Source organism: Bos taurus, chromosome 10 (genome assembly GCF_002263795.3).
Source record: "Bos taurus isolate L1 Dominette 01449 registration number 42190680 breed Hereford chromosome 10, ARS-UCD2.0, whole genome shotgun sequence".
Taxonomy (NCBI): domain Eukaryota; kingdom Metazoa; phylum Chordata; class Mammalia; order Artiodactyla; family Bovidae; genus Bos; species Bos taurus.
Window position 1 is genome coordinate 84,341,137 of NC_037337.1, and position 27,713 is coordinate 84,368,849.

General features: G+C 45.2%; 1 protein-coding gene across 2 annotated transcripts in view; it reads right to left on the reverse strand.

Annotated features, from left to right (window-relative positions):
- DPF3 (double PHD fingers 3) overlaps positions 1–27,713 on the reverse strand; it is a 293,574-nt gene that overhangs the window by 229,126 nt on the left and 36,735 nt on the right. Inside the window, exon 1 of one of the 2 annotated variants that reach the window (XM_059890931.1) lies at positions 14,763–27,664. The exons of the other annotated variant lie outside the window; for it this stretch is intronic. Within the exon in view, the coding sequence (XP_059746914.1) occupies positions 14,763–14,764 (2 nt within the window). The 5' untranslated portion in view covers positions 14,765–27,664. Of the gene's footprint in view, positions 1–14,762; positions 27,665–27,713 lie in introns of those variants that run through there. 2 annotated transcript variants of the gene reach the window in all.

Below are 27,713 nucleotides of genomic sequence, written 5' to 3' on the forward strand. Positions count from 1 at the left end.
TGTCCAACTGTGTTAGTGAAATTGATGCCACTGAATTGTATATTTAACATGATTAAAATGGCATCTTTTATGTTACATATATTTCACCACAATGGGAAAAAACACTCCGTTAGGAAGATGAATAGGCAAAACACAATCTGAGAGAAATTATTCATCATACATATATGTGGTGAAGGACCTATATCTAGAATACATTAAGAGCCCTAGCATTTCAGTACTGAGAAGACAAACCAATTTTTTTTTTAACAGGCAAAGATTTAAATAGACCCAGGCAGTCAATAAGCACATCAAAATATACTTAATATCATTAGTCCTCAGGAAAATGCAAACTGAAACTATAAGACACTACACCCACTAAAATAATTAAAATTTTAAAAATTGATCATATTAAGTGCTGGTGAAGATGCACAGCAACCAAAATGCTCATACATTTTGGGAATATAAAATGGTTCAGCCACTTCAGAAGAGTGTGGCAGTTGCTTATATAGAAACATGTGCTTGCTACATGACTGAGCAGCTTCATGTCTACGAATTTACCCAAGAGGAAAAAATATGTCTACAAAAAGACTTGTACACAGTTGCTAACAACAGCTTTATTCATAGTAGCCAAAACCTGACCACAACCCAAATGTCCATCAACTGGTGAATGGATAAAAAATTGTTGTAAATTCATAGAGTGGAATAAAAAGGAACAAACTACTACCATACACATTAACATGGGTAAATCTTAAAAAAAAAAAAAGGCTAAGTAAAATAAGCTAGATTCTAAAAAAACACATACAGTATGATTCTATTTACATGAAATTTTAGAATCAACAAAACTAATCTATAGAGTCACAAAGCAGATCAATGGTTGCCTGGGGCAAGAGATGCGGTGGACTGCAAAGAGGCCCAAGGGAATTTGGGGGAACGATAGAAACAGTCTGTCCTGGTTGTGGTTACATGGGAACATACACTTGTCAAAATCCAGAGGACAGTATACTTCAACGAGTACAGTTTACTGTGTGTAAATAATATCATAATAAAGTTGGTTTAAAATAATATAAAAGTCAAACCACAAAGTACTAAAAATATTTGCCACACATATGTCAGATATGACAAATCAACATCAGTAAGTGCCCACACAAGTTGGTATAAAAAGCATTGACACCTTAACAGATAAAAGGCCAAAGGACACAGATAAGCTACAAGAGAGGAAATAAGCATAGCTAATAAACAAGTAAAACATTTTAAAAATGAAATGCCATATTTCACATACCAAATTAGCAATACTTTTTGTTTAATGATAAGGCTAGTGTTGTGGGGCAAGATAAGCACTCTTCTGGCAAAAACATAAATTGGTACATCTCTGGAATACAGTTTGGCAATAAGGATCCAGAGACAACAATTTCTTGATTATTTGACTTACTGCTAGGAACCTATGCTAAAAATAATCAAAACTAGAGATCAGTATGCAAGAATTTTCATTACTGACTTAGGACAAGCCACTATGCTGAGTAAATATGAGTATCAGTATGATGAAATATCAAATGCTTGTCCAGAGTAGGAACTTAACAAATATTTTTAAAATATACTTTTATATACTATATATGAACTCTTTAAGAAGGAGCTATATAGGTGACTTACACTAGTGGGTAAAGAAATGTATATATAATTTTTCTCATTATAGCAAAGATTAGAAATCACCTGAATACCCATCAAGAGAGGTGAAATTAAATAAATCATGGTGTATCCACACAATGAAATACAGTACATCTGTTAAAAATAGGACAGACATATACCTATTGATATGGATCTCTGAAATATATTGTTAAATTGAAAAAGCAAGGTGCAGAACAGGGCATTTAGAATGCAGCTATTTTAAGGGGGAAAAAAGGATCAGTTCAGTTCAGTCGCTCAGTCGTGTCTGACTCTTTGCGACCCCATGAACTGCAGCACGCCAGGCCTCCCTGTCCGTCACCAACTCCCGGAGTCCACCCAAACCCATGTCCATTGAGTTGGTGATGCCGTCCAGCCATCTCATCCTCTGTCGTCCCCTTATACACATTTATACTCATAGAGCAACTCCAGAAAGAACAGGGAAGAAACAAAGTGAGTGACAGCGGTTGGCTCTGTGTTAAAGAACGAGGGGGAATTCCCTGGCGGTTCGGTGGTTAGGACGCCAAGCTTTCACTGCCATGCATGTGCACTCAGTCGCTAAGTTGGGTGCAACTCTTTGAGGCTCCTCTATCCATGGAATTTCCCAGGCAAGAATACTGTAGTGGGTTACCATTTCCTCCTCCAGGGGATCTTCCCGACCCAGGGTTTGAACCTGTATCTCTTGCATTGACAGACATATTCTTTACTACTGAGCCACCTGGGAAGCCCTTCATTGCCACGGCCAGGGTTCAATACCTGGTCTGGGAACTAAGATCCTGAAAGCTGACAAGTGCAGCTAAAAAAAAAAAGTAAACTGAAGAACTAAGGTCTGAGGATGGGAGGAGACTTATCTTCCTCTCCTGTTTACTCTCTGTAGCATTTTAATTTTTTTCCACTTTAGAGGTCTTTCTTTTTCAAAAAGTAAAGCCCTCTTTAAAAAAAAAAAAAAAAAACGCCATTTTTTAGGAGAAGAAAGGGAAGTATTATGAGTTGAATCATGTCTTCTCAAAAGGCATATGTTAAAGTCCTGACCCCCAGTATCTCAGAATCTGATCTTACTTGGAAACAGGGTCATTGCAGACCTAACTAGTTAAAATGAGGTAGTTAGGGTGGGCCCTAATCCAGTATGGGCTTCCCAGTGACTCAGCGGTAAAGAATCTGCCTGCCAAAGTAGGAGACAAGGGTTTGATCCCTGGGTTGGGAAGCTCCCTGAAGAAGAGAATGGCTACCCACTCCAGTATCCTTGCCTGGGAAATCCCATGGACAGAGGAGCCTGGCAGGCTACCATCCAAGGTGTCGAAAAAAGAGTTGGGCACCACTTACTGACTGCACAAACTAATCCAGTATGACTGATGTCCTTATAAAAAGGGGAAATTTGCACACAGAGACAGGCACACAGGGGAAACGCTGTATGAGGATGAAGGCAGAGATGGGGTGATGCTTCTAGAAGCCAAGCATCATCAAAGACTGACAGCAAACCTCCAGAAGCTAAAAGAGGCCCAAGGAGCTCTCCCTCAAAACTCTCAGAAGGATCCTAGCCCACCAACACCTTGGTCTTGGCTTTCTGGCCTCCAGAACTGTGAAGCAGTAAATTTATGTTGTTTAAGCCTCTCAGTTTGTGGTACTTTATTACAGCAGACTAATATAGGGAGGAATATTAACAAGAAATCAAACAAAAAAATAATAATAAGGTTTACAATGATCAAACCTACCATTCTAGAAACAAACATACCAGCACCTCGTCCCATAACCAATCCACCCATCACCTCACCACACTCCCACGCCTGTAGCAATGGGTAAATGCTTCACATTCTCTCTCCCTCCCTGCCCCACCCCCTCACACACACCCGTACACACACACACACACAAACACTTAATTTTTAAAGGTAAACAACACACAAGGGCATGTGGCTTTATTACAATCTCGTGCGTGTGTCAGAACCGTCCCACTCACCCAAAGAGCACTGGGCCATTGTCCAGAGTCACATGATGTTGCATCAAAGACACAGGAAGAGAAGAACATGCTAGAACACCCCTGGTAACTCCAGCTAGTGACTCAGCTTTTGTCTGTGGCATGGAAACTATCCATTCTAACAGTGCCCAAGACCATCTTCACCAAGGATGTTGCGGCTTCCGCAACTACTCTGTAGTTCTGTCAGCCACTGCACCCAGTGTACCACCTGAACAGAGCCGCTCCTGGGGCAAGAGCGCTAACAGCATGGTCCCACGCCATCTGCCTCCCCCAACGCCTCCAGCGCAGGCTCCAGACCACCCCTGCCCTGCCCCCGACAGGACCTCATCAAATTTCCCAGCAGCCCTTGCTCCCATCTTCTAGACTGAAAGGCTAGAATCTTCTTTCCAGGGGCCTTTCCCTTTGTCATCCCTATTTCTGGCCAGGGCAAAAAAAGCAAAACAGAAAGCCACTAAAGCAAAACCAAACACTTGGTCATAAAAAGCAAGTGAGCTGGGGGAGACTTTATAGACAGAGCTCAGAAGTTCAAAAGACCCTTTAGCTGAGATTTCAAAATGGCAGCTAGCTAAATGCCATTTGGTCTAAAGCTGCTTACCCAAACGTCCCTCCCAATCTCCAAGGGGTGTCCATAATTACTAGCACAGCCACCTGCAAACATGGAATCTGAATCTGCCTTCTTTCAAAGATTAGAGAGGTGGGACCATGAAGCTTAGCTCCCAATGCCAGAGAAGAGGTTGGAAGGGAAGAGAGAAGGGGAGACGGGAGACCTTCACAGGAGCATGCAAGGACATGGCAAGCTCGGCCCATCCCATATCTCAGCTATTATGCATTCCCAACTGGCTTGGCCAAAATCCAGGGAGACTCCAGACTGGTGAGTCTGTGAATGTGAGGCAGAGATAAGCGACACTGAGAGGGAGCCCTCGCCCAGTTATAAATGGGCCGCAGTGCTGCTGGAGCAAGGAGCCAAGGGAATCTTCTATTTCCAAGGCATTTCTGCACTCCATCCTGCTCCGGGAGATGAAGAATTCTCTTTATTGGTTTTCTCCCACTCTCTGGAAGGTAACTAAGCAGTTACCCTGAGAACACAAAAAATCAGGGGGATTTGGAAGGTTTTTTTTTAATGTGTTAAAACATGTTGACCTTAGATACTTGTTTGGAATAAAAGTGGGACAGTAGGAAGTTCCATTTCTTTCGTTCATCTCTGGGGCAGTCATCCGGTGCCAAGCCTCTGATAGACAGAGAGGAGACCCATCGCCAACCTCAGCAGGGGATCTGCTTTGGGAGCTCAGAAAAAAAGATGCATATCCTTCCAGAAGGAGGCTGGGCCTCTGCAGAAGGGTAGATGAAATCGGACAAACAGAAATAAGAGGAAGGCTCTTTTAGAGGTGGGAAGAGCATGAGCAGACCTCAGAAGAGGGTGATGCTTGGCCTAGCCATGAGACTGGCTGGGGGAAGGGCAAAGAGACTTAATGGAAACTGAGGAATCCAGCGCTGGAAGTTTATCCACCCCCTTCACCGACTCTAGGGCATCCCTGAGTGTGTCCTGTGCACCCTCCAAAGAGCAAACTCCGGCAACCTGGGGCCCCTGTGAAGTCTAGAGGACAGGAATGTCTGCCCCAAGCCTTACCCGGGGGTCAGACGCCTGGAAAACATTCCTGGGATTATTTGGTGTTGTCTGAGATGGATCTGGAGCCTCACTGGCTGAAGACAGAAGTGGCTTTCGGTGGGGCTGCCAGGCCTGGTCTGTGGCAAGCTCAAGGCACTGTCATGTATCAAAACGCTGGCACTTGCTGTTTACCAGTCTGGATCTGCTCTCCTTTCTCTTCTTTTATTCACAGCGATCCTTACAAACCATCTCCTCCCGAAGCTCTCCTGATCCCTTCATTTGCAGTTAATCCACTGCCCTTTACACTCCTCCAACAAGCAGAGGTCTCTCTATTCCCATATGTGCTTACCTGCCTTGTCTTATGAGTCTCACTTCCCTCTAGATACAAACACTTGAATGTCAAACAACCAGGTCTTAAACATCTTTTGACCCCCAGCACCAATTCTTCCTGCAGCTGAAGCTCTAATACCTTGGCCACCTGATGTGAAGAGCCGACTCACTGGGAAAGACCCTGATGCTGAGAAAGATTGAGGGCAAAAGGAGAAGGGGGCGGCAGAGGGTGAGATGGTTAGATAGCATCAGTGACTCAATGGACATGAGTTTGAGCAAACTGCAGGAGATAGCAGAGGACAGAGGAGCCTGGTGTGCTGCAGTCCATGGGGTCACAAAGAGTCAGACACAACTGAGTGACTGAACAACAACAACAACTAACTCTTCCATTGCAGACACTCATCAAATACTTAATGAGTTGAATACACAGCCCCATAACGAGTGACCTGGTCCTGGCTGACATCCCTCATTCCTGTATCCATCCATTCTTCTGTCCAAAAAACATGTGAGTGCCCAGGATAGGGCAAGCTAGCTCATCTCTTACAGAGCACACAGGAACTCTTCAACCAATCAGCCGAAAAGTGACTTTCAGTATTCAGGCTTCAGTATGAGGGACTTTTTATCAGGTCCAGGACACAGAACATGCCACAGGATCACAGGACAAAAACCGGGCCACAGCAAGGTGGATGTGGCCTATATCCTGATGCCCGTATCTGTCCAGATGAAATGTCACGCCCTCAAGAACCACCCCTGGAGCAGACAGATTGTCTGGGAGATGGGTGAGGGCCCTCAAGGGCTCTGCCAAGCCCACCCAGGAGAAGGCTAGATATGCCTATCGAAGACGGCAGAGTAAAGATAACCCCGCCACCTAAGTGCACACCACTCCAGGGGTGCTGGGTCAGGGGCTGGCAATGTGGGGTGTGGGAAGAGTTCTAGGAGCCTTCCCAGCAGAGGAGACATGATCCTGCAGAGAGGAAGATTTGCTGAAAGTCAGAAGAAAAGTCCACCCTGCTCAGAGCTCAATAGGCGCAAGTTCCTTGAGAAGGTGGTGTATCCAGGAACCGCTCTGCTCTGGGGAGAAAAATAGGGGGTGATGGTGACAGAGGAAGGTGGTAGGTTATGGACAATCGTCCGTCTCAGGTCTCTTCCAGTTCCAGAGTTATAGGGTCCTAATCTGAACCTCTTCCAGCAACAATTTGACAAAGTTGCCTGAGTCCGGGGACTTCTGGAGAGAAAGTTGCTAGCTGCGTCAAACAATAAACCAAGAAGAAATTCTGAAGGGATAAATTTTCCTTATCGCTCCAAGACATGCATCAAAGCAGCTAGCTGCTGTCTGCCCAGCCTGGGAAGATGATAATGGTTTCTAATGGCCTGTAAACAATAGAAGCGGCCTTTGTAATAAAGATTAACAAATTAATTCCTTAGGCTCCCTCCCTGCACCCTGCAGAGCCCTGCTTCCCCCTGTGCTGGGGCAGAGCAACCTTCAGGGATCTGAGAAGAGGAGGGATCCAAGCCCAGGACTTGATGCCTCTGAGGAAAATCAGACCTGGGGGCAACAGTGGGGGTGTGTCCCGAAGGAGGGTCACAAATCACCTCATCCTCAATCTGGGTAAAAGGAAAAGAACCCCTCGTCTCGGAAAATATCAGAAACCAGAGAGAGACGAAACACCTGGGAACTGGCACAAGAGGTAAACTTCATTCTGACTCCGGTGAGCTCACTCATTCATTCAGCAAACACTTGTGTACACTTACTAGGGTGCCAGGCACCTGCAGAGGGTACAAGAGAATACAAAGAAAACACCTGCCCTGCATGGAGTGACAGTCTGGGGGCTGGTGCAGGAATAAGGGGCCTGCGCAGAGAAGGATAATACAGGCTAACGCAATAATATTTGCAAGGTGTTACCCATGTCCAGACGTCTATTTCCACTTCTTTGCTTCTTCTTTGTTTGATGTACCATGTTCAGTGCGGGTGACTGGGGTGGATGATATTCAGAAAACAGAGGAGTCAGAAAGAGGAGAAAGAAAGGGGGACACAAAAGAAAAAGGAAGCCAAGCCCCTCCTCCCTCCTGCCACTGTCCTGTCTACGCTCAGTCCCAGTTCTGGGAAAGAAGAGGACCTATTGTCACCAGAGGCCCCAAGCAGGCCCAGGCCACCAAGTCACAATCCATGCCATGTCTGTTCCTGCACCAACAAAACATGTTTCTGCTGAACTGTGCAAAATTCTGGCCATGTGGACTTTTCTATTTGACACACCAACTTCCAGCACCCAACAACCTTCACTCTTAGACCTGCTCTGTGTGTATGTGTGTGTGTGTGTGTGTGTGTGCACGTGCGTGCGCATAAACACATGTGCATACACATTAATGGTGATATGATGGAGGGAATTCTAAGGTTTTTTCACCCATGGTTCCAAAGTCAACGATGTCACCTTTTGAAACTAATGATGAATACATTCTTTTGCGTCTGCTTAGCCTCTCATTTTTCAGTTCTTCAATAAATATTATCTCATGTTCATGCCACAAGTAACCTTGGGTGGCAACAAAGAATAAACACTGTTATCTCCACTTTAGATTTCTCCTTCTTTCTCCATTTGTTTTCCACTCAGCAACGGTTAAGCACCTATCATGTGCTGGTACCACGCAGGGTGTGAAGTTTACAAGACAGAGCAAAGCTAACGTGGGCCCCCCCTCCATCAGCTTCACAGCACAGTAGGGGAGAGAGATGGATGCGCACTCTGTTCTCTAGGACTTGGGGCAGCTTCCGGAGGAGATGACTGACCTTAGAAGATTTTGCCAAGTGAAAAACAGAAGAAAGGAGATTCCAGGGAGGTGGGCTGCTGTTTGTGCTCAGAGAAGAGTAAGCCACCTGCTGTCTCCAGACTATGGCATGAGTGGGGGTGAAGGGCACAGCCTGAGAAACGAGACTAAAGAGGTGGGCTGGGCCCCAACCACAGAGCCAAGGAGCTTGGACTTTGTCCTGAGGGCAACGAGGAAACCACCGAGGGTTTTAAGCAGAGGCAGGTGATGTGATCAGATTTGTATTTTAGCAAGATTATTCTGGCTGCTGAGTAGAGAATGCACTGGAATAGGAAGAGACTCAGCAGGCTCTGGAGACATTTCCAGAACAGAATCAACAGGACTGGGTGTCCCACTGGAGGCAGGAGGAAAAGGAGGCTTTCTCAGGTGAGCTCAGCCAAGACGGGAAACCAGTAAGAAAGCAAGAGGCAGAGAAATTCAGTGCTTTGCCTAAGGTCACATAGCCTACTTGATGACAGACCCACAGCAGGAACCTAAAATTCTTCCCCGTAGAAACCCCTTGGTTTGCCATGTTAGCATCAACCAGTGACTTAGCCATTGTTATCTGCCACGCTGTTTCCTTGTTCCCTGCTTGTTTCATGCGGGTTCGCTGTTCACCCTACAAAGATGACAAACCCGTGAATGCAAACTTCCTTTGACCTCCCAAAGGGCCTGGCACAGTCCTAGGCACCAAGAGGTCAATGAATGTTAGTGAGTCAATCAAATCCAGGAGCCCCAAGGTGGCCTTAGGCATTGCCTTCATTGCAATGTGAGACTGTTTTCTTCTTTAATCCTTAACAAACAGTATTTTTTAAATCACACCTAGGTTGAGCAGTTCTTAGATGCTTGGATTTCAAAGTTCAGGAAACTTTTGAACAGGAAAAAAAAAAAATTATAGGGATCACCATAGTCTTGTCAACTTTTTGTACTTTGCCAGCTAAGGACATTCTAAAACCCAACTGCCATCTACTACTCAGGTTCTTAAAAGAAAGGACATTTAATACATATTGCACAGGTCAGAATAATATAGTTTTAAGATTAGGGATAATCCTTCAAATAAAATCAGAGTTCCTTGACTAAGCACAATTGACACTTGGGGCCAGATAAAGCTTTGCTGTGTGTGGGGGAGGGGGCGGGGACGGGGCAGGGATGCAGGGGGGTGTTGTTGGGGAGTCATCCTGTACTCTGTGAGATGGTCTGCAACATCTCCGGCAACTGCTCCGGAGATGCCTGTAGCACTCCCAAATTGTGAAAACCAATGTCTCCAGGCATTGCCAAACAGCCCCGGGGGACAAGATCATCTCAGCTGAGAACCAGTGAATTAAAAAAAGGAAGCCTATTAACAAACTAGTTATTAATTTATTACCCTTATATTTTAGAGTGGTGAAAACCTCCTCACAAACTGGCACCAGTCCCTAAACCAGCTTTGAGGAATGAGAGGTTAAGAAGATGGGATTTGACATCAGACTTGACCTCAAATCTCAATTCTGCTTCTTACTCACTGCCTGACCTTGAGCAAGTGCCTGCTCTAAACCTCCCTTTCCTCTCCTGCAGGACCTCCCGTCAGAGTTGGGAGGATTAAGCAGAATCGATGTAACCCACTTAGCAATATGCCTGGCACGTGATTGTCAGGAGAGAGAGGGTATGACAATGACTAATATTATTTCTGTAACTCTAATGTTACTTCTATACCTCTTCAATAGCACATAGCAGATTATCTGGCACATATGGATGGCGACCCAGATTTAGGATGTTCTGGATAAAGGGATCTTGCACATAATGTAGAAGGTCTTCAATAAACATTTATTGAAAAAATAGATGAACCCCCAATCACACCCTGCTCTCACCAGTTCCTTTCCCCAATCCCACCACACCTAACCTCTTCCCTCTGTTACGAGAACTTTCTCAAAATCTCCCCATGGGGATTAAACCCATGAATGAAGTCTGGCCACTCCAGGACCCCTGCTCTGTGGGTAAGAACTCTGGGGAAATCCTCTAACGATTAGCATCACTATTCATCCGCTACCTGGACTTTGACTAGCTCTTGCCCGCCGAGGATGAGAGTGCAGCCTTGCTCAGGCCCACCATTAAAGTCACCCATTTCATCAACATCGTCAGGTTGCTGCCGTCCTCCTTGAGATATTTAAACTGGAGGCAGGCCAGAGACAGAAAAAGGAGGTGGCAATATCCTTGAACAAAAGTAGCCATAAAAGGGTGTGGGAAACAAGGGAGCGACAAATTAAACAAGCAGGCAACCTCAAAGGAAGGGGAGGTGGAGAGACTCTGACAGGGGTCAGAGTTCATGCTGCTTCCTCCACCCCGACCAAGCCCACCTCCTGCCTCAGCAGACAGAGCACTGGTAGCCCTTGCAAGGGGGAAAACAGTCCTTGTTATAAACCAGACATGGTCCTGGCCAAAGCCCAGCCATCATAAATTTCTGGGGCTCACCTCACATGTACATAAAATATCTATCTTCTGACAATTTCCCAAAGGATGAAGGTTTTCTCACCATCACAGGGTCATGGGACAGAATCACAAGGAGGGGACTGAAAGACCAGTTGACCCAAGCTCTCATTTTACAGACGGGGAAACTAAGGTTCGGAGAGAGAACGGAATCTGCTCAGGACCATCCCAGCGTGCTCCAGGCGGCGCTGAGCTGAGAGCTTGAGGCTTCAGTTTCGGCACATGGCTTCACTAGGGGCTCCAAAACATACCCAGAGAAGAGGAAGGTGTGTTATGAACGAAACCTCACCCGTCCTGAAAGCATAGTTGATCACATCTGCAGCCCCAGATGAGGAAAGTCTTAACAAGTTCTCAGAAGGGGCTACCGATCTAGTCTCACGGCTTCTCCATCCATTTGGAAACTGTTAAGAGAATAAATCACTTTCTGCAGGAGAATCTAGCAACTCCCTTCTTTGCTCCATCATGAATCATCTGTCTTCTCCAGACCATTTGATACTATGACCAAAACACAAAGAGAACTGTAAAGACCATTTGGGGGATGGAGGGTGCTGGAGGGAGGGACACATGTGCATATAATGGGAAGAGAGACAGGAAGCCAATGTGGCCAAATGCTAGTAAAGGCAACTCTAAGCAAACAACAGACATGTTCCTTTTACCATTCTTGTAACTTTTCAGAGGGTGTGAAATTTTTCCAAGTAAAAATTTCAGGGAGAGAAAGCACTAGTTCATAATCTAAATTAATTTGTTTTAATGATTTGGAAGGAATCAGGACTCACTCGCTCAGTTTCACAGAGTTTCTCTATCCAAGGACTAACATCCTTAGAAAAAGTTGTAAGACCTCCCAGAGATTAGAGGTGTAGGGCTCCAAAATATATGTGATGCTGGTGCTCAGCAACCTTGGGATCCGTAACTGATTTCAAATATTTTGTCCCATCAGCTCCCCAAATACACATATGCTTGTCACATTATGTATCACGGTGGTTTTGTTTCAGAAAATAACTAGTTACAACAAGTTATGGACGGAGCAAAGTCAGAATCCAAAAGAAGTTCATCCTCTTTTCAATATACGAGGTTCATTAATACAACAAAATGCAGCTTAATTTCTATTCAGTATGGAAATTCTTTCATATAAATTCTTGAATCAAAATCCACATCTGACCCACAGTCACCATGTTCTCTACTCAAAGTAATTTTTAATTTGGGTCATATGGGATCCCTAAAACTCTACCCTTGACCACACATATGAAACCCATGCCAATACTGTGGCATTCAAGGCATGAAGGTTTGAGAGAATGCAACCCATTCAAGAAACTTGAAAGAATTCCTTATGATCAAAGTAAGAGTTGAAGGGAGAAGGAGCAGAAGAATATGAGATTGGAAAGACATGTAGAGATCAGATCCAGGAGGGCCTGTATGCTGGACAAAGGAACAAGATGTTTATTTCGGGGGTGGGGGTGTGGCAACAGGAAGTACTGGGTTTTAAGATGGGAGGGATATAATTGGATCATTCCAGCAGAGGATGGATGGCTGTAACTCAAAACTAGGGAGTGACAAAGATCTGAACAGTTAGAGTGGGAGTGAAGAACTGAGGACAAATTAGAGAGGGCTATTAAAGAAAGCAAAGGGACAGTCCTTGAGAGGAAGAGGGCAGACGTGCCTGACAGACAGGATTCCAAGGTGACTTCCAGCTCCGCTGACTTGGGAGATGTGGCTGCTGCTCATCCAGGTGGGGAGTCCAGGAGAAGGTTTGGCAGAGGAATGTAGCAAGTTCTGAACATGCTGAGGTTTCACCTGGATATGTAAATGTGGGGCCCCAGAGAGAAGTCTGGGTTAGACATATGCATTTGAGAGTAATCAGCACATATATAGTCATGATGTCATGGGTGTGGATGTGGTCAACTAGAAAGAAACTGAGAGCAAAACAAGAATTGAACTAAGAAACTGGGGAACTGAAGTGTTTTAACGGGGGGCAAGGAAGAGGAGCGCTCCCTCACCCCCAAGAACATTGACTGGCCTAAGAAGCAGAGACCTCAGTCTGCTTTTAAGTGACCCACTAAACTCCTTTATCTTCCACAGGCTGGTCACACCATGCTAGAGTTGAGGAAGGAGCAATGATGTATTAAAATAAACTCACTTCTTAACGACAAGAAGACAAACAACCCAATTACAACATGGGCAAAGAATTTGAATGGCTGTTTCTCCAAAGAATATATACAAATGGTCAATAAGCACATGAAAGCACCTAGCATCATTAATCAACAGAGAACTGCAACTCAAAACCACAATGAGGTATCGCTTTTTATCTACTAGGATGGGCTATAATCATAAAGATAATTGCAAGTGTCAGCAAGGATGTGGAGAAATTGAGCCCTCATATACCACTGGGAGGAATGTAAAATGGTGCAGCCAGTCTAAAAGAAGTTTGGCAGGACTTCCCTGGTGGCCAAGTGGTTAAGATTCCATCCTCCTTCTGTAGAGGATGTGAGTTCAACCCCTGGTTGGAGAACTAAGATCCCATGTGCCACATGGTGTGGCCAAAAAAAAATTTCAACAAATTAAAACAACTTTTTTAAATAAATAAAAATAATTTTTAAATGAAAATAGTTTGGCAGTTTCTAAAATTTAAGTATAGAGTTATCATACAACCCAGCAATTCCACTCCTAGGCATATACCCAAGGGAACTGAAAACAGATGCCCACATGAAAACTTATACTTGAATGCTCATATTAGCATTATTCATAATAGCCAAAAAGTGGAAACAGACCACATGTCTATCAACTGATGGATGGATAAATAAAATATTCATACATTGGAATATTATTCTACCATAAAAAGGAAAAACATGCTACAATATGGTTAGACATTGAAAACATGTTAAGTTAAAGACCCCAGACACAAAAGGCCACGTATATTGTCTGAGTCCATTTATATGACATATTCAAACCAAGGGAATTCATAGATACAGAAAGCAGATTCATGGTTCCCAGGGCCTGGGGGAGGGAAGAATGAGAAGTGACTGTTTTTGGGTAACAGATTTCTTTCTAGAGTAATGAAATGTCCTGAAATTAGATAGTGGTAATGTTTGTACAACACTGAATATACTGAGACCGCTCAACTGCACACTTTAAAATATGAAAAATCAATATTTGAACATTGACTGGATATAAATATAAGAAATTACTTTGTTTTCAGGTAGAAGAATGACATAGTTCTGCTTTTATTCTTTTTTAATCCTTACTGTTTAAATAAATAAATAATTTATAAAATAAAATGCTAAAAGAACCCAATTAATTGTACATGGTTAAAATGGCGAACTTTATATTAGAGGAATTTTATCTCAATAAAAGAAATTTTAGACAATAAATTCACTTTACAAAGTTCCCATAGGCAAGAGGAGCTGGGTAAGCAATTTCTCCAACTTGCCCAGATATTTTGACTAAAGAAGCCGAAACTCCATTTTAACTAAAGATGCCAAAGAGCACGCTTCTCAACAGACTCTTAAATGTCTTCAAATGTCCATAGGTTAGGGGTGGGGGCTCTGCTGATGAGTAGAGAAGGAACAGGGCCCTCTTGATAGCTACTCCCGCCTTGGTGAGGCTGCCTCACTTCTAAGACCCTAAAATGCTAAACAAGCAGACCAGAACCTATAGACAGACAGCTACGAGGCATGACCTGGGGCATAGTTACTCCACGAAGACAGAAAAGAGAAATCATTTCTGGGCCCAGGGTACCCAGAAGTCCCAGAATGGCAACCTTTTGGTTCCTGCCCCTTATTCAACACCCATAGCCCCTGCACTGCGTTTCCAGACGACCTTGTGGGCCAGCATTCCAAGCTGTCCAGAGAGGCACCATTCGCCGCAAATACAGCAGCCCTCTGTTCACACGGTGCCCCGGGCAGTGGCTCTAAATCTCTTTGGGCTTTGGACACAAGTGATTTTGAAATTAGCATAACTTACATGGTCGACAGCCAGCTCAACACCGTTGGCTGCAGAAGTCAAGGCCCCGAGAAGCCAAGAATGGGACAGAAGACGGACTGTGAGTTTATCAGAGGAGCTCGGAGCCTCCGGGCAGCAGAGCCTGAGGTTGGAGCTCCAGGGTTCCGCAGAACTTCCTGACGATAATTTCATCGCTACTTCCCTCTCCAATGATACGCTTCTCTCTCTCTTTTTGCTCCCCCTCTCCAGCCAAACTCCCAGGGTAACACTGGATAATGAAGTGAGAGAATGAAAATGCTTCTAGGTGGCACCCAACCATCCCGGAGAGACCGTCAGAGCAGGGAGGCAGTTCTGGAGTGAAAAGCAAAACCTCTGGCCTCTTCCAGCCCTTGGGTAAGCAACCCTTCCCCCTGCCTCCCTGTCCCTGTCCGCCCAACGAGAAGCAGAGCACAAAGAAACCAGGTCTTCCCTTGGGGTTCTGACCACCTCGTGGGGCGATTATGATACCCTGCAGTTGCCATGCCTACTGTGATGTCATTCCTTTTATCATTCCATCAAGGTGGATTTTTTTTTTTTTTCCTTTTCTCTAAAGGACATCCTCCGATCCAATGCCTGGGAGCCCACTGGGAGCTCCAGCCCTTGTCTTAATCTAGACCTGGGTAAACTACAGCGTCCGGGACCTCAGAAGACTGTACAGACCTAATGGAGGTAGGGAAGAATTAGGAGTGGCTCCCAGGACACAGAGAAGCTCTCCTCCCAAGCTGGTCAATCTCTCTCTACCTTTACGCAGAACACAGATTTCACCAGCGCTCAGAAATGCAAATAGGACAGGGATGTGTGACAAGGTCCTGTCAGCTCTACTCAACAGGGCAGAAGGCAATCACTTTTTAAGTAAAATGAAGGCAAAGAAGAAAGATGGAGGAAAAGACGTACAAACCCCCTACTTATGCACTGAAGAATGCAAAAGAGCAAAGAAAAATATTTCCTAAATGATTGCTTTCCACACTGTCTAGCCATGGAGCTCCAGGGGTTCCATACCAATGAAAAGCATTTCTCTGGGTCCCTACTGTGTGCCAAGCACTGCACCAGGTACTGGAGTCCCAGTCTTCAAAGAACTAATAACAGGATGACTGTTCACAATCATGACAGTTACACAGGCTCATCTTAACGCCTTTGCTCCACTAGAAACCAAAGCTCTAAGAGACCAGGCAGTTTGTCCCCGGCCATGAGGCTCAGTCTACAACCTGTGGGCAGACAGCAAAAACTCGGGCATAGGAGAGCCTTGCCGGAAACCCTCAAGTGAACGCAACAGCCGGCTGTATGCTTTCTCCTCTTTTCGTCCTCCGCCGTGGGATCCGCGGGGCTTCTGCCAGGCAGTGAAGGCAGGCGGCAGGCGGCTCGAGCTCCAGCTGCTGCAGCCCCACCAGGGAAATGGCGGCCATCTGCCACGCTGAACGGCAGTAGGGCCCAGGAAGGCCGTTCCTGCAGCCGGCCCACCCTCTGCAGTCAACTTAACCTTTAGGCAACAGGACAGCTCCCGGAGGTCATCACTGACGTTGTTAAGACACAGCACCCTGTACAAAACAGGGGCCCGATAGCGCTGGAAACTTCCAGACTTATTACATAAAACATGGCGCCTGCTGTTGGCGTCAGCAGCACCGCTACTTTCAGCCAAAAACTAACACAGAGAACTGACTTTATCTTACTGGATCTATAACATGTTTTTTGTGTTTTAAAAAAAAATTATACATCACAAATATATTCTTTTCATCTTGAGCAGGAAAAAAAATCCAATGCCCATTTTACGAAATGAGGAAACCAAGGTAAAGGACAGAGAAAAGTCATCCCAGGTGACATTAATATGCAGACCCGAGATTTTTATCTTACGTATCCACTTTCAGGGACCCTTGGTGACAGCACAGGCGCTAAGGGATTTAGATGGAAGCCACATTACCAAGCCACCAAACAAGCCATTACTGTTAGTTCTTTTGTGTTTAGTGGGGCTGGGGCGGGGTTCCGGGGGGGAAAGGCGGGCGGGGAGAAGAAGTAGGAGACAGATCCCCATGAAAGCCCAAGCATTTATTCCCCAAAACGTTGCTGATATGGTTCGGGGGCCAGATGTCAGACTTGCTAACACTGTCCTCCTTTTAAACAAGCCAGCCTGCCTTTCACCTGTCCTTAGGTAGGTGTCCAGGTGCCCTACTTTTCCATGGAGCCCTGCTCCCCTGGGAACAGAAGCCCGAACAGACTGCTTTGCGCTCGCACAGGTAAGAAACGCTGCCATCCAAAACCAGGCCAGCGAGTGCACACAGGAAACATTCCCTAGATGGTGGCTCGGCTGGCTTCAGTTGCGAAACCCATCCTTTAGGACACACATCTGTGAGACGGGCCCTGCAGAAATCTCAGTTCGGATCAAAGCAGGCCGGCCCTGATCATCTCCTTAAAAGCCGCGGGATGTGAACTCCAAGTTGTTATGAGGCCTAAAAGCAGGAGTCCTAGACTCTGACCTGGACTTGAATCTCAGCACCACTCACTCACTATGTGACTGAGAGCGTTTGCTCTCAGTTTTCCTCCTCCATAAAATGGGGATAAAGATAGCTGCGAGACGTTATGAAAATGCCAGTATGTAATAGACTCTTCAAAGATTGTACCTTTAAGTCTCGGTTTGCCAGGCACAGCAGGCTGTCTGTGCTCTGCCACCCACACATTTTCCCTGACCTCTTCTGACCCATGGCCTTCACTTGCAACAGAACTGACCTGGAGGGTAAAGCCTTTGGCCGCAGAACTGAGCTCTCATTCTTGCCAAGCTAACTGACCCATATAGGCTTCACAGCCTTGTTCTTACTGGAACCACTCTTTTGTTTGTTTGAATTTTTTATTTATGCATATACTTTTTATGAGTTTCTTTGTGCATATGCGTGTGTATATATAATTTATTCAAATGCATTTTATCACTTACACTCTTTTCCTGTATTCTGTCTTCCCACATCAGCACCCCAACTCTGACCCTGCTTTCCCCATGCGGCCCATGTTAATATTTTAGTCTGTGTCCTTCCATGTTTTTCCTCATACCATGTAAGTAATTTTACACACACAGACATACATAAATAGGGGTTTTGGGAGAGATATATGCTCTTCTCCCTCTTGTTTATTCTGTCATATGTTGCTCAAATCCTTTTAATGGTTCTGTAATGACCCACAGGATGAAGGTACCATTGCTATCAGACCATTTCCCTACTGACAGGTATTCACTGAGTTTTAATTCTTGGCCATTACATACAAAATAGCAATAAACTCCTTGTACACATGTCCTCACCGAAGATGATTTTCTAACCAGACAAATTGCCCAAGCCCAGGATGTGAAAGTCATCCATCAAAAGACATGGTCATGAGCTCCAATAGTGTCACATCATCCTTAAAAGTCCCCTCAGAATAGGACCCCTCTGCTCTTAGAAGTGCAAACTGCAGGCTTGGGTCTGACCTCCAACTCTACTGTGTCAAGTCTCTAGGTCTTAATTTTCCCATCTGTAAAGTAAAATAATAACTGCCTGGTGGTGCAGAATTCGGGAGTGCTTTTGTGAGGGAGCCATGTGTGAAGTGCTATTTTTGCTGTTATTCTATAGGATGTTGCTTCTAGCTTGTTGTTCTGGCAGTCAAGGAAGGGAGGGCGAGCCAAAACTGTTTCAATTCAACTCCCTCTAAGACTTGGAGGTCCTTCTTTAGAAAGTTGCTGGGACTGGATGGGAAGGCCTCTGTCTCTCTGCCTTCCGGAAGCACCTTGCACTGCGATTGTTTACAACCCAAAGTCAGGACTAGCTGGAAGGACTTTTGAGTCTCCACCCGCCAGGCTTTGTCACATTCCGAAGAGGAGCAGCTGTAACTGGAGTTATAAGAGGAATCGTCCAGTGAGCAGATTGTGGAAAATCGGAAATCTCACTGATGTCTGATTTTCACTCAAAAGCTCCCTAAGCTCTAAATTGCATTCAATAAAAAGTGTAAGGTGGTGGGGATGGATGTACTCCTTTTGCAGGGGATGTGGTAATTAGGATTTTCTGTTCCTGAAAAAAGGAGATGCTTTGGGGAGGGGAATCCCTAAAACTTCCATTTCAGGTAGCAGTTCTAAGCCTTTCAAGAACCTTCCTGAAAAGAAGCAGTTTCAGCAACTCAAGTGAATTTTCCGGGTTACCATATGGCTCATAACGCATGAGTTGTTCAGTCGCTCAGTCGTGTCCGACTCTTTGCAACCCCATGGACTACAGCACGCCAGGCTTCCCTGTCCTTCACTGTCTCCTAGAGTTTGCTCAAACTCATGTCCATTGCGTTGGTGATGCCATCCAACCATAACACATCACAGGGGAGCAATAGAAATGATAAAAATCTGCAGCATTAGTATAATGTTATTCTGCTCTAAAACTCAAATCAAATCTGAATGTGGAATACTTTTCTTCATAAAATCAAGCAGATGAGGGACTTCCCTGGTGGTTCAATGGTTAAGAGAAAGCATTTTCACTGCAGGGGGTTGTGGAGGGTGGGGGCAGGTTCGATCCCTGGACAGGGAACTAAGATCCTGTATGCCGGGTGGCTCAGCTTTAAAAAAAAAAAATTGAGCAGATGATGGGCACCCCTTGCTCTGAACAAGCTCTTGGCAGCATCTACTGAACACAGCCTACCTGGGACCTAGCCATCCCACTGGCAGGTAGGCACACTTCAGGTCTCCTCACAGCACAACTCAGAGAAATCACAAACCAGAAACTGCTATATGCCCAACGAGAATAGAACCAGCAAAGAAATCACGGTATATTCACATGACAATATACTACCCAGTACCCAGAATGCAAGACCTACAACTGCAGCCCATACTATGAAGGCATCTCACAATGTTGACAGGGGAATCCAGACACTGAAGTGAACACGCCAGAAGATTCCACCCCATGGGCGGTTACAATCAGGATGGTCACCCTTGGGGATGGGGCAGGAGGTGTGGTAGTAACTGGAAGGGACACAGGTGGACTCCTGTCCTCTTGTTTATTAACATGGACAGTGATATAAGTAAATTTAATTTGTTAGAATTTATTGAGCTGCATAAATGTGTACTTTTCTGTATGTATCCCTGGAGAAGGGCATGGCAACCCACTCCAGTATTCTTGCCTGGAGAATCCCCATGGACAGAGGAGCCTGGCCGGCTATAGCCCATAGGGTTGCAAAGAGTCAAACACATATGAAGTAACTTAGCATATACACACTGTATGTATGATGTACTTTGAACTCTAAAACTTAAAAAAAAAGACATGGAACAAAAATGAAGGTGAAAGTGAAAGTGAAGTCCCGTGGACGGTAGCCTACAAGCCTCCTCCATCCTTGGGATTTTCCAGGCAAGAATACTGGAGTGGGTTGCCATTTCCTTCTCCAGGAGACCTTCCCGACCCAGGGATTGAACCTGGGTCTCCCACATTGTAGGCAGACGCTTTACCATCAGAGCCACCAGGGAAGTCCCTAAGAGTAAAGCAGTCAGGTGGACAAGGGCTCTTGGAGCCAGATTTTGTCTGGCATGCATCATTCCTGGGAGCTCTCCTGTCCATGCAAAGACTGCTTAGCTGAATGTCTCAGAAGAGGCTTCTGTGAGAAGAGATGAAAGAGGCCACAGAGAAACTGGCGCTTTCTTTGGAAAGGAGTGGTTTTACAAAATCTAGATGTGCAAACTCCACCCGGGTCATTAATCCACTGTGCTATCCATTTCAGCTGGACCCAGGTTTGCTTCAGAAACATTTGGGGGCTTTGTTTTTTGTTTCTCTTCTCTTTAAAAAATGTTTGGAATGAAGGGAAAAGACATCATTATTTTATATGGAAATCAAATCGATGTTTACAGATAGAGAATGTAAAGAAAAGCTGATCAATGGTGACAAATTAGAAGCCAGAGATGGAAAGAGATTCTCTATAAAGTCCCTAATACCACAGGCAAATGGGGTTTCCATTCAGTTCAATAACGATATTTATAGTAACAGCTAACACGGATGCAGCGTTTACACATGCTAGGCATGGCTCTGAATGCTCACATGCATTAACTTATTCAATCTCCATCTATAAGGTAAAGATTGTACAACTCCTACTTTGCAGACTGACATCGAGGCCCAGAGAGATTAAGAAACTTGCTCAAACTCACACAGCCAGTAAGTGACAGACTAGGCTGTCTGGCTAGAATCTGCCTTCTTAACCATTATACCATGGAGCTTTCTAACAAGCATTTTGTTGTTGTTGTTTAGTCACTAAGTCATGTCCGACTCATGCGACCCCATGGACTATAGCCCACCAGGCTCCTCTGTGCATGGGATTTCCCAGGCAAGAATACTGGAGTGGATTGCCATTTCTTTCTCCAGGTGATCTTCCCAACCCCAGGAATCGAACCCGTGTTTCCGTTTGCCAAGCCCTTATTATGTGCTGGGCACTATACTGGGCAAGAGGTACTAATATATACAAAACACCAACTCATAGGTTACAGGATTAGTCTGTGCAGTGATAAAGCTCACATAGGCATCCAGAGGTCTAACTCAAGAATGGAAAGTTAGAAAACACTCTCCAAATGGTGGATGTAAGTTTTCAATGACTAAAAAGCACCATCTGTTTTCTCAGTACATTCTAAGAATAAAATTCCTTGATCTTATCTTCTCAGTAAATTATAAGGATCAACATTCCTTGATGCCCCACCCTCTCTTGGGTCATGAAACTCAATAAAACTCTCTTCATTTTGATTGGAGGGGGAAAAAAAAAAAAAGAACCCGTAAATATGCTTGTTTACTTTTCCTGAATTGCCCTCTTGTGTAAAATGGATTGCTCACCACTAATCTAGCAGGCTCCAATACAGGGCCTCTCAGACGGTGCCCAGGTTATTAAAAAATCAAAGAAATGCAAAGCAGGATTGCTACACATACAGCACATTTTTAATGTTTACACAACAAATTCACACTCTTCACATATATACACACACAAACTTAAATACAATGTAAAATAATTATGATCTCAAGAGAATTACAAGACCTGTTTCTTTTAAAATATTATTAATTCAGAGAGTGCCCCATGGATGCTGTGGTCAAGCCACAGACTGTACAGTGGATGTCTTATGATGAACACCTTGGGACCTACACATAAAACCTCATGCAGAGATAACCCCAAAGTTTCATTTGAGGCCTCCAGGAATGGGAGACCAAGTTTAATCAGGTCCCACTACTGCTCTATCCACTTGATAAGCCTTTCTTAAGGGAAGAAGAATAAAAGATTGATCCCAATGGTAAGGATCGATGAAAGCCTAGCTAGGAACCAGTAATAGGGAAGAAAGGAGGTTCACAGAGCTGAAGACTATGTGGGTGAAAACTCCAGGTTGTGGCCAATAAAGTCACAGGCCAGCCAGGTGTAGGATCTTCATAATACCCAGAGGTCAAATCCAGAAGTTCAACAAAGGTTATGAGCAACAGGCAGGAACACAACCTCCTGCCTACCTGCCCTTGAACTAGCTCTGACCCAGGCCTCCAGATGCTACACTCATGCCCCTGGCCCATCTTTGCTGGCCTCTCTACAAGGACAGGGGTTCCTAAAAACATGTGAAACTTCCAGGATGTGCTCCCTTCTCCCATGTCCATCCCATTTCCTGGGAGTCAAATGTTTTTAGAGAATCAAAAATGGTGCCCATTGTGACATGGCATCCTATGCTCCTTTCCAGAAGAGTGTGAGGTCCAATTCTAAATAGATCCTGTCTTAGAAAAAGACCTGAAAAAGGTATGAGAGCTCCTCAGACCCAAAGATGAGACAGTACAGAAAGCTGGTTGAAAACCATTTTCCAATGTCTATTTATTTTTAAGCTAAAATCTATTCACTGTGTGAGTTGCCAAGGAAAGTTAAGGCTCTTGTTCTGAAGCAAGAGAGGTTCTCTTTCCACATGACACCTGTAGAAGATGGAAAATGTGATACCCTCTGCGTATCACAGAACACCAGTTCCCGGTAAGAAGATACCCCAATTTCTGCCAGGGCAGTACCCAGTGGGGGCAGCTTTTCCACTTTTCTCCTCTTGCTGAAAGGGCCCTAGAAACGCCACCAGGGCCTTCCCCAAGGGCAAAGTCCTCCCTGGGCCCCAGTGAGGACTCACTATCCCTTTTATTTAGCTAAGCAGCAGAGTTTAAAAATAATTTCTAGAGCTCTTTGATCTTCCCTGGTGGCTCAGACGGTAAAGCGTCTGCCTACAATGCCTACCATGTGGGAGACCCGGGTTCAATCCCTGGGTCGGGAAGATCTCCTAGAGAAGGAAATGGCACCCCACTCCAGTACTCTTCCCTGGAAAATCCCACGGATGGTGGAACCTGGTAGGCTACAGCCCATGGAGTCGCAAAGAGTCGGACACGACTGAGTGACTTCACTTCACTTCACTAGAGCTCTTTACTCAAAGACACACTCAAGAAGAGGTCTGTGGACCATGTACTAAATGCACTGGATCCTACTCAAGCTATGGAAAGCTAAGTGTGACCTTGAAACATCCTCTCTAAATTCTTCCCTTACTTCCAGTCCAGACTAACACAAATTGATTCTATTTTCTCAAAACACCAGCCTGTTCAGATAGCTCTGTTTATCTTCATTAGCATTTCTCCATGATGAGGGGGGGCAAGGGTTCAATGCCCAGTGTTGAATCCAGAGAGACAAGGCCTACGGGAAGATATAAACCTGAAAGAGATGATGAACCCATGGGCAATTCTCCAGACATCCTTCAGTCAAGTGACCTTCTCAAACACATTCCACCCTCACTCCCCCATGGGAACAGTTTATACTTCCTGAGCCCTGGCTTTGGTTCAGACCATCTCCTAAGAGCTTCATGTAGGTTAACATCTAATCCTCACACCAACCCTCTGGGGTAGGTGTCACAGATGAAAGATAAAGCTGGAATTTCAACCTAGAAGTCTGATTCTCAAGCCTAGGCTCCCATGAGGACCACAAGATATTTCCGTACTCAAGGATTATAGCTGGTCCTCTTATGACCTGGATAACCACAATGGTGTGGTCACTCACCTACAGCTGGACATCCTGGAGTATGAAGTCAAGTGAGCCTTACTTACATTACTATGAACAAAGCTAGTGGAGGTGATGGAATTCCAGCTGAACTATTTAAAACCCTAACAAATGATGCTGTTAAAGTGTGGCACTCAATATGTCAACAAATTTGGAAAACTCAGCAGTGGCCACAGGACTGGAAAAGGTCAGTTTTTATTCCAATCCCAAAGAAGGAAATGCCAAGAATGTTCAAACTACCAGACAATTAAACTCATTTCACATGCTAGCAAGGTTATGCTCAAAATCCTTCAAACTAGGCTTCAGCAGTATGTGAACTGAGAACTTCCAGATGTGCAAGCTGAGCTTAGAAAAGGCAGAATAATCAGAGATCAAATTGTCAACATTCATTGGATCATACAGAAAGCAAGGAAATCCTAGAAAAGCATCTACTTCTGCTTCATTGACTATGCTAAAGCTTTTGACTATGTGGATCACAACAAACTATAGAAAATTCTTAAAGAGATGGGAGTACCAGACTACTTTACCTGTCTCCTGAGAAACCTGTACGCAGGTCAAGAAGCAACAGTTACAACTGGACATGGAACACCTGCCTGGTTCAAAATTGAGAAAGGAATACGACAAGGCTATATATTGTCACCCTGCTTATTTAACTTATATGCAGAATACATTATGCGAAATGCTGGGCTGGATGAAACTCAAGCTGGAATCAAGATTTCCAGAAGAAATATCAACAACCTCAGATATGCAGATGTTATCACTCTAATGGCAGAAAGCAAAGAGGAACTAAAGAGCCTCCTGATGAGGGTGAAAGAAGAGTGTGAAGAAGCTGGCTTGAAACTCAATGTTCAAAAAACTAAGATCATGGCAAACGGTCCCATCACCTCACAGCAAATAGAAGGGGGAAAGTGGAAGCAATGACAGGTTTTATTTTCTTGGGCTCCCAAATCACTGTCGACGGTGACTGCAGCCATGAAATTAAAAGACACTTGCTCTTTGGAAGGAAAACTATGACAAACCTAGACAGTCTAGTAAAAAGCAGAGACATCACTTTGCCAACAAAGATCCATGTAATCAAAGCTGTGGCTTTTCCAATAGTCATGTACAGATGTGAGAGTTGGACCATAAAGAAGGCTGAGCACCGAAAAACTGATGCTTTCAAACTGTGGTTTTGAAGAAGACTCTTCAGAGTCCTTTGACTGCAAGGAGATCAAACGAGTCAACCCTAAAGGAAATCAACCCTGAATATTCATTGGAGGGACAGACGCTGAGCTGAAGCTCCAATACTTCGGCCACCTGATGTGGAAGATTCTTTACCATCTGAGCCACCAGGGAAGCCCTACCCAATCTCAGTAGAAGATCCTTATCCAGGTGGGTACAGTGTCTCCCACGTTCCTAGCAAACAGGCACTCAGGCCAGAGAATCGATGTTTCAGGAAACATTTGCAGCAGGGGAGGAGTACACCTGTACCGAGTCTGTGTCAGCTCTCTGCTGAGACGATGGATTTTGTGCTTAATCACTAGTTAGCTGAGGTTACTGCTTCATCTCACAATAATGAAGAGCTCAATCTGAGCACTTGCTACAGACCAGGAACTATACTAAGCACGTCACATACATTACAGCATTCGTTTTCACTTAATCCTCACGACAACCCTAAAAGGTAGGAACTTTCATTATCCCCAGATGAGTAAACCAGGCTCAGAAAGAAGTTAAGTAACTTGCCCCAGCCGCATGGCCATAAGTGACAAAGGTCAGATTCAAATCCAAGTTGTTTGAACCCTAAACTTGTTCTCTTCTTACCCACGAGGCTACTCTGCCTCTCTCCATGTATGACAGGCTTTTGTTCCCTACTATGATGACACGTTGGGAGGGCTGGGCCAGGTTTTGTGTTTATCTGAATAGGTGCCTAATGCCCTGAGTTTACCGTGTGGGCGTGACGCTTTTCCTCTGTGCACAGTTGATGACAGGCTGCACACACCCGCAGGGCCACAGCAGGGCAGAGGGCAAACAGCCTCGGCCTGGGGCCCGCCTCGCTCCCTCTTGCTTCCTCTGGCCCTGGACTGCCCTGACCTCTGCACCTACCACCCACGCCACTGCCACCCACAGCCTTTGTCTTTTCCCCTCGGCTGCCTCTCCTGGGTGTGCATCCCTGCCCGCCTCCATGCACACTTCTTGCCAGGCCTTGAAACCCTCCTCCTCGAAGCTGCACAGTCCAGACCTGCCCATCAAGCTTGGTAAGAGAGTGGTCCAGGTTTCACACCCACCTTATCCTCACAGCCATTCTTCACCTCCACCAGCTCCTTCCTCCTCATACCAGCTTTCCTAAGAGGCTGCAAACCTAATGACTATAGGTCAAATGTGGCCCCCAAGTATGTTTTGTTTGGTTGTACTCTGCTTTCTGAAAATTCAATTACTTATGTCAAGTTGTTAGAGTTTATATACACATTCAGATTTCAAGTGTCTCTGGAAAAATCAGGAGTCCTGGACTTCCTGGGTGGTCCAGTGGTTAAGAATCCACCTGCCAATGCAGGAGACCTAGGTTCGATCCCTGGTCCGGGAAGATCCCCCATACTGCAGGGCTCTAAGCCCATATGCCACAACTATTGAGCCTGTGATCTGCAACAAGAGAAGTCAGTGCAATGAGAAGCCCGCACAGTCCAATGGAGAAAGGCCACTGCAAAGACGCAACCCAGTCAAAAATAAATGCCTAATTTTTTTAATTTGAAAAAAGAGAAAAATCAGGAGTCCTGGCAACAATGGGCCCTGTTTTCCCGTGTGGCAAATGGCTAGAGTTGAATTCAGACATCCTGATGCCTGAGGGTGAATTTCCAGTTTACCACAGTCCACCCCAGTCCCTGCTCTACTTTTCCCATCCAGAAATCCGTTCACTCATTTCCACAGCCTGCCGGGATCCTGTGGGCACTTGTGTCTGCGATGCCTGCTGTAGTGCCTCCATTTCGCTGATGAGGAAACTGAGAAAGTGGGGAGAGAGTGCATTCTTCCAGATCTCCAAGTTGAGTTCATCAGCAAAGCCAGGGCTGGAATCATTAGATACTGTTTATTATCAAGCTCCTGCGTGTCCCGGGAACTGTCCAGAGCATCACAGAGGCTTCAATACAGGTCTGTTGCTGCTGCCTCTCTAGTCACTACCCACCCCCACCGCTATGCCGAACGCATGAACAGGCCAAAGAAAGGCACTGTGCTTTTCAACACACAGATCACAAACACCTCTTTTACCGTGTGCCATGGTAACCTGATTCTCCCCATCTTACCTCCATGCCTGATTAACTTTTCTCAAATCTCTTATTCAGGTTATACACTCTGAACCTGCTGAGATGTAACCTTTCTGTAAGGTAATCCCCTCTGGTCTGGATCCAGGATGGTGTGTGTATGTGTGTGTGTGCATATGTGTGTGTGTTTGTACATGCATGTGTGCTCACACATGTGTTTCTAGACAAACACACTATCTTCTTACGAACTTCCCACATGGCTGAGAAGCCAACACGTGCCCCAGCTGGTGAGCCAGTGTCCGTCCCACTGCCCCATGAAAAGGGGTGGCAGCTGCTGATGGCACCGTGACGGAACGAAAGTTCAGGGTGGCCCTGTCTTCGATTTTTCAGGAACCTGGGAATATAATTTAGAAACATTGCTTTAAGAAGACATGTACTGGGGCTTTCCTGTTTGTCCAGTGGCTAAGACTCCACACTCCCAATGCAGGGGGCCCAGGTTCAATCCCTGGTCAGAAAACTAGATCCCACATGCAGCAACTAAAGATTCTGCATGCTACAAAGAGGACTGAAGAGCCCGCGGGCCGCAACTAAGATCTGGCACAGCCAAATAAATAATTAAATAAATATTTTTTGAAAAAGAAAAAGACCTGTGCTAAGAAACAAACCACCCACTCCTACCCCCTCCTCGCCACCCCCC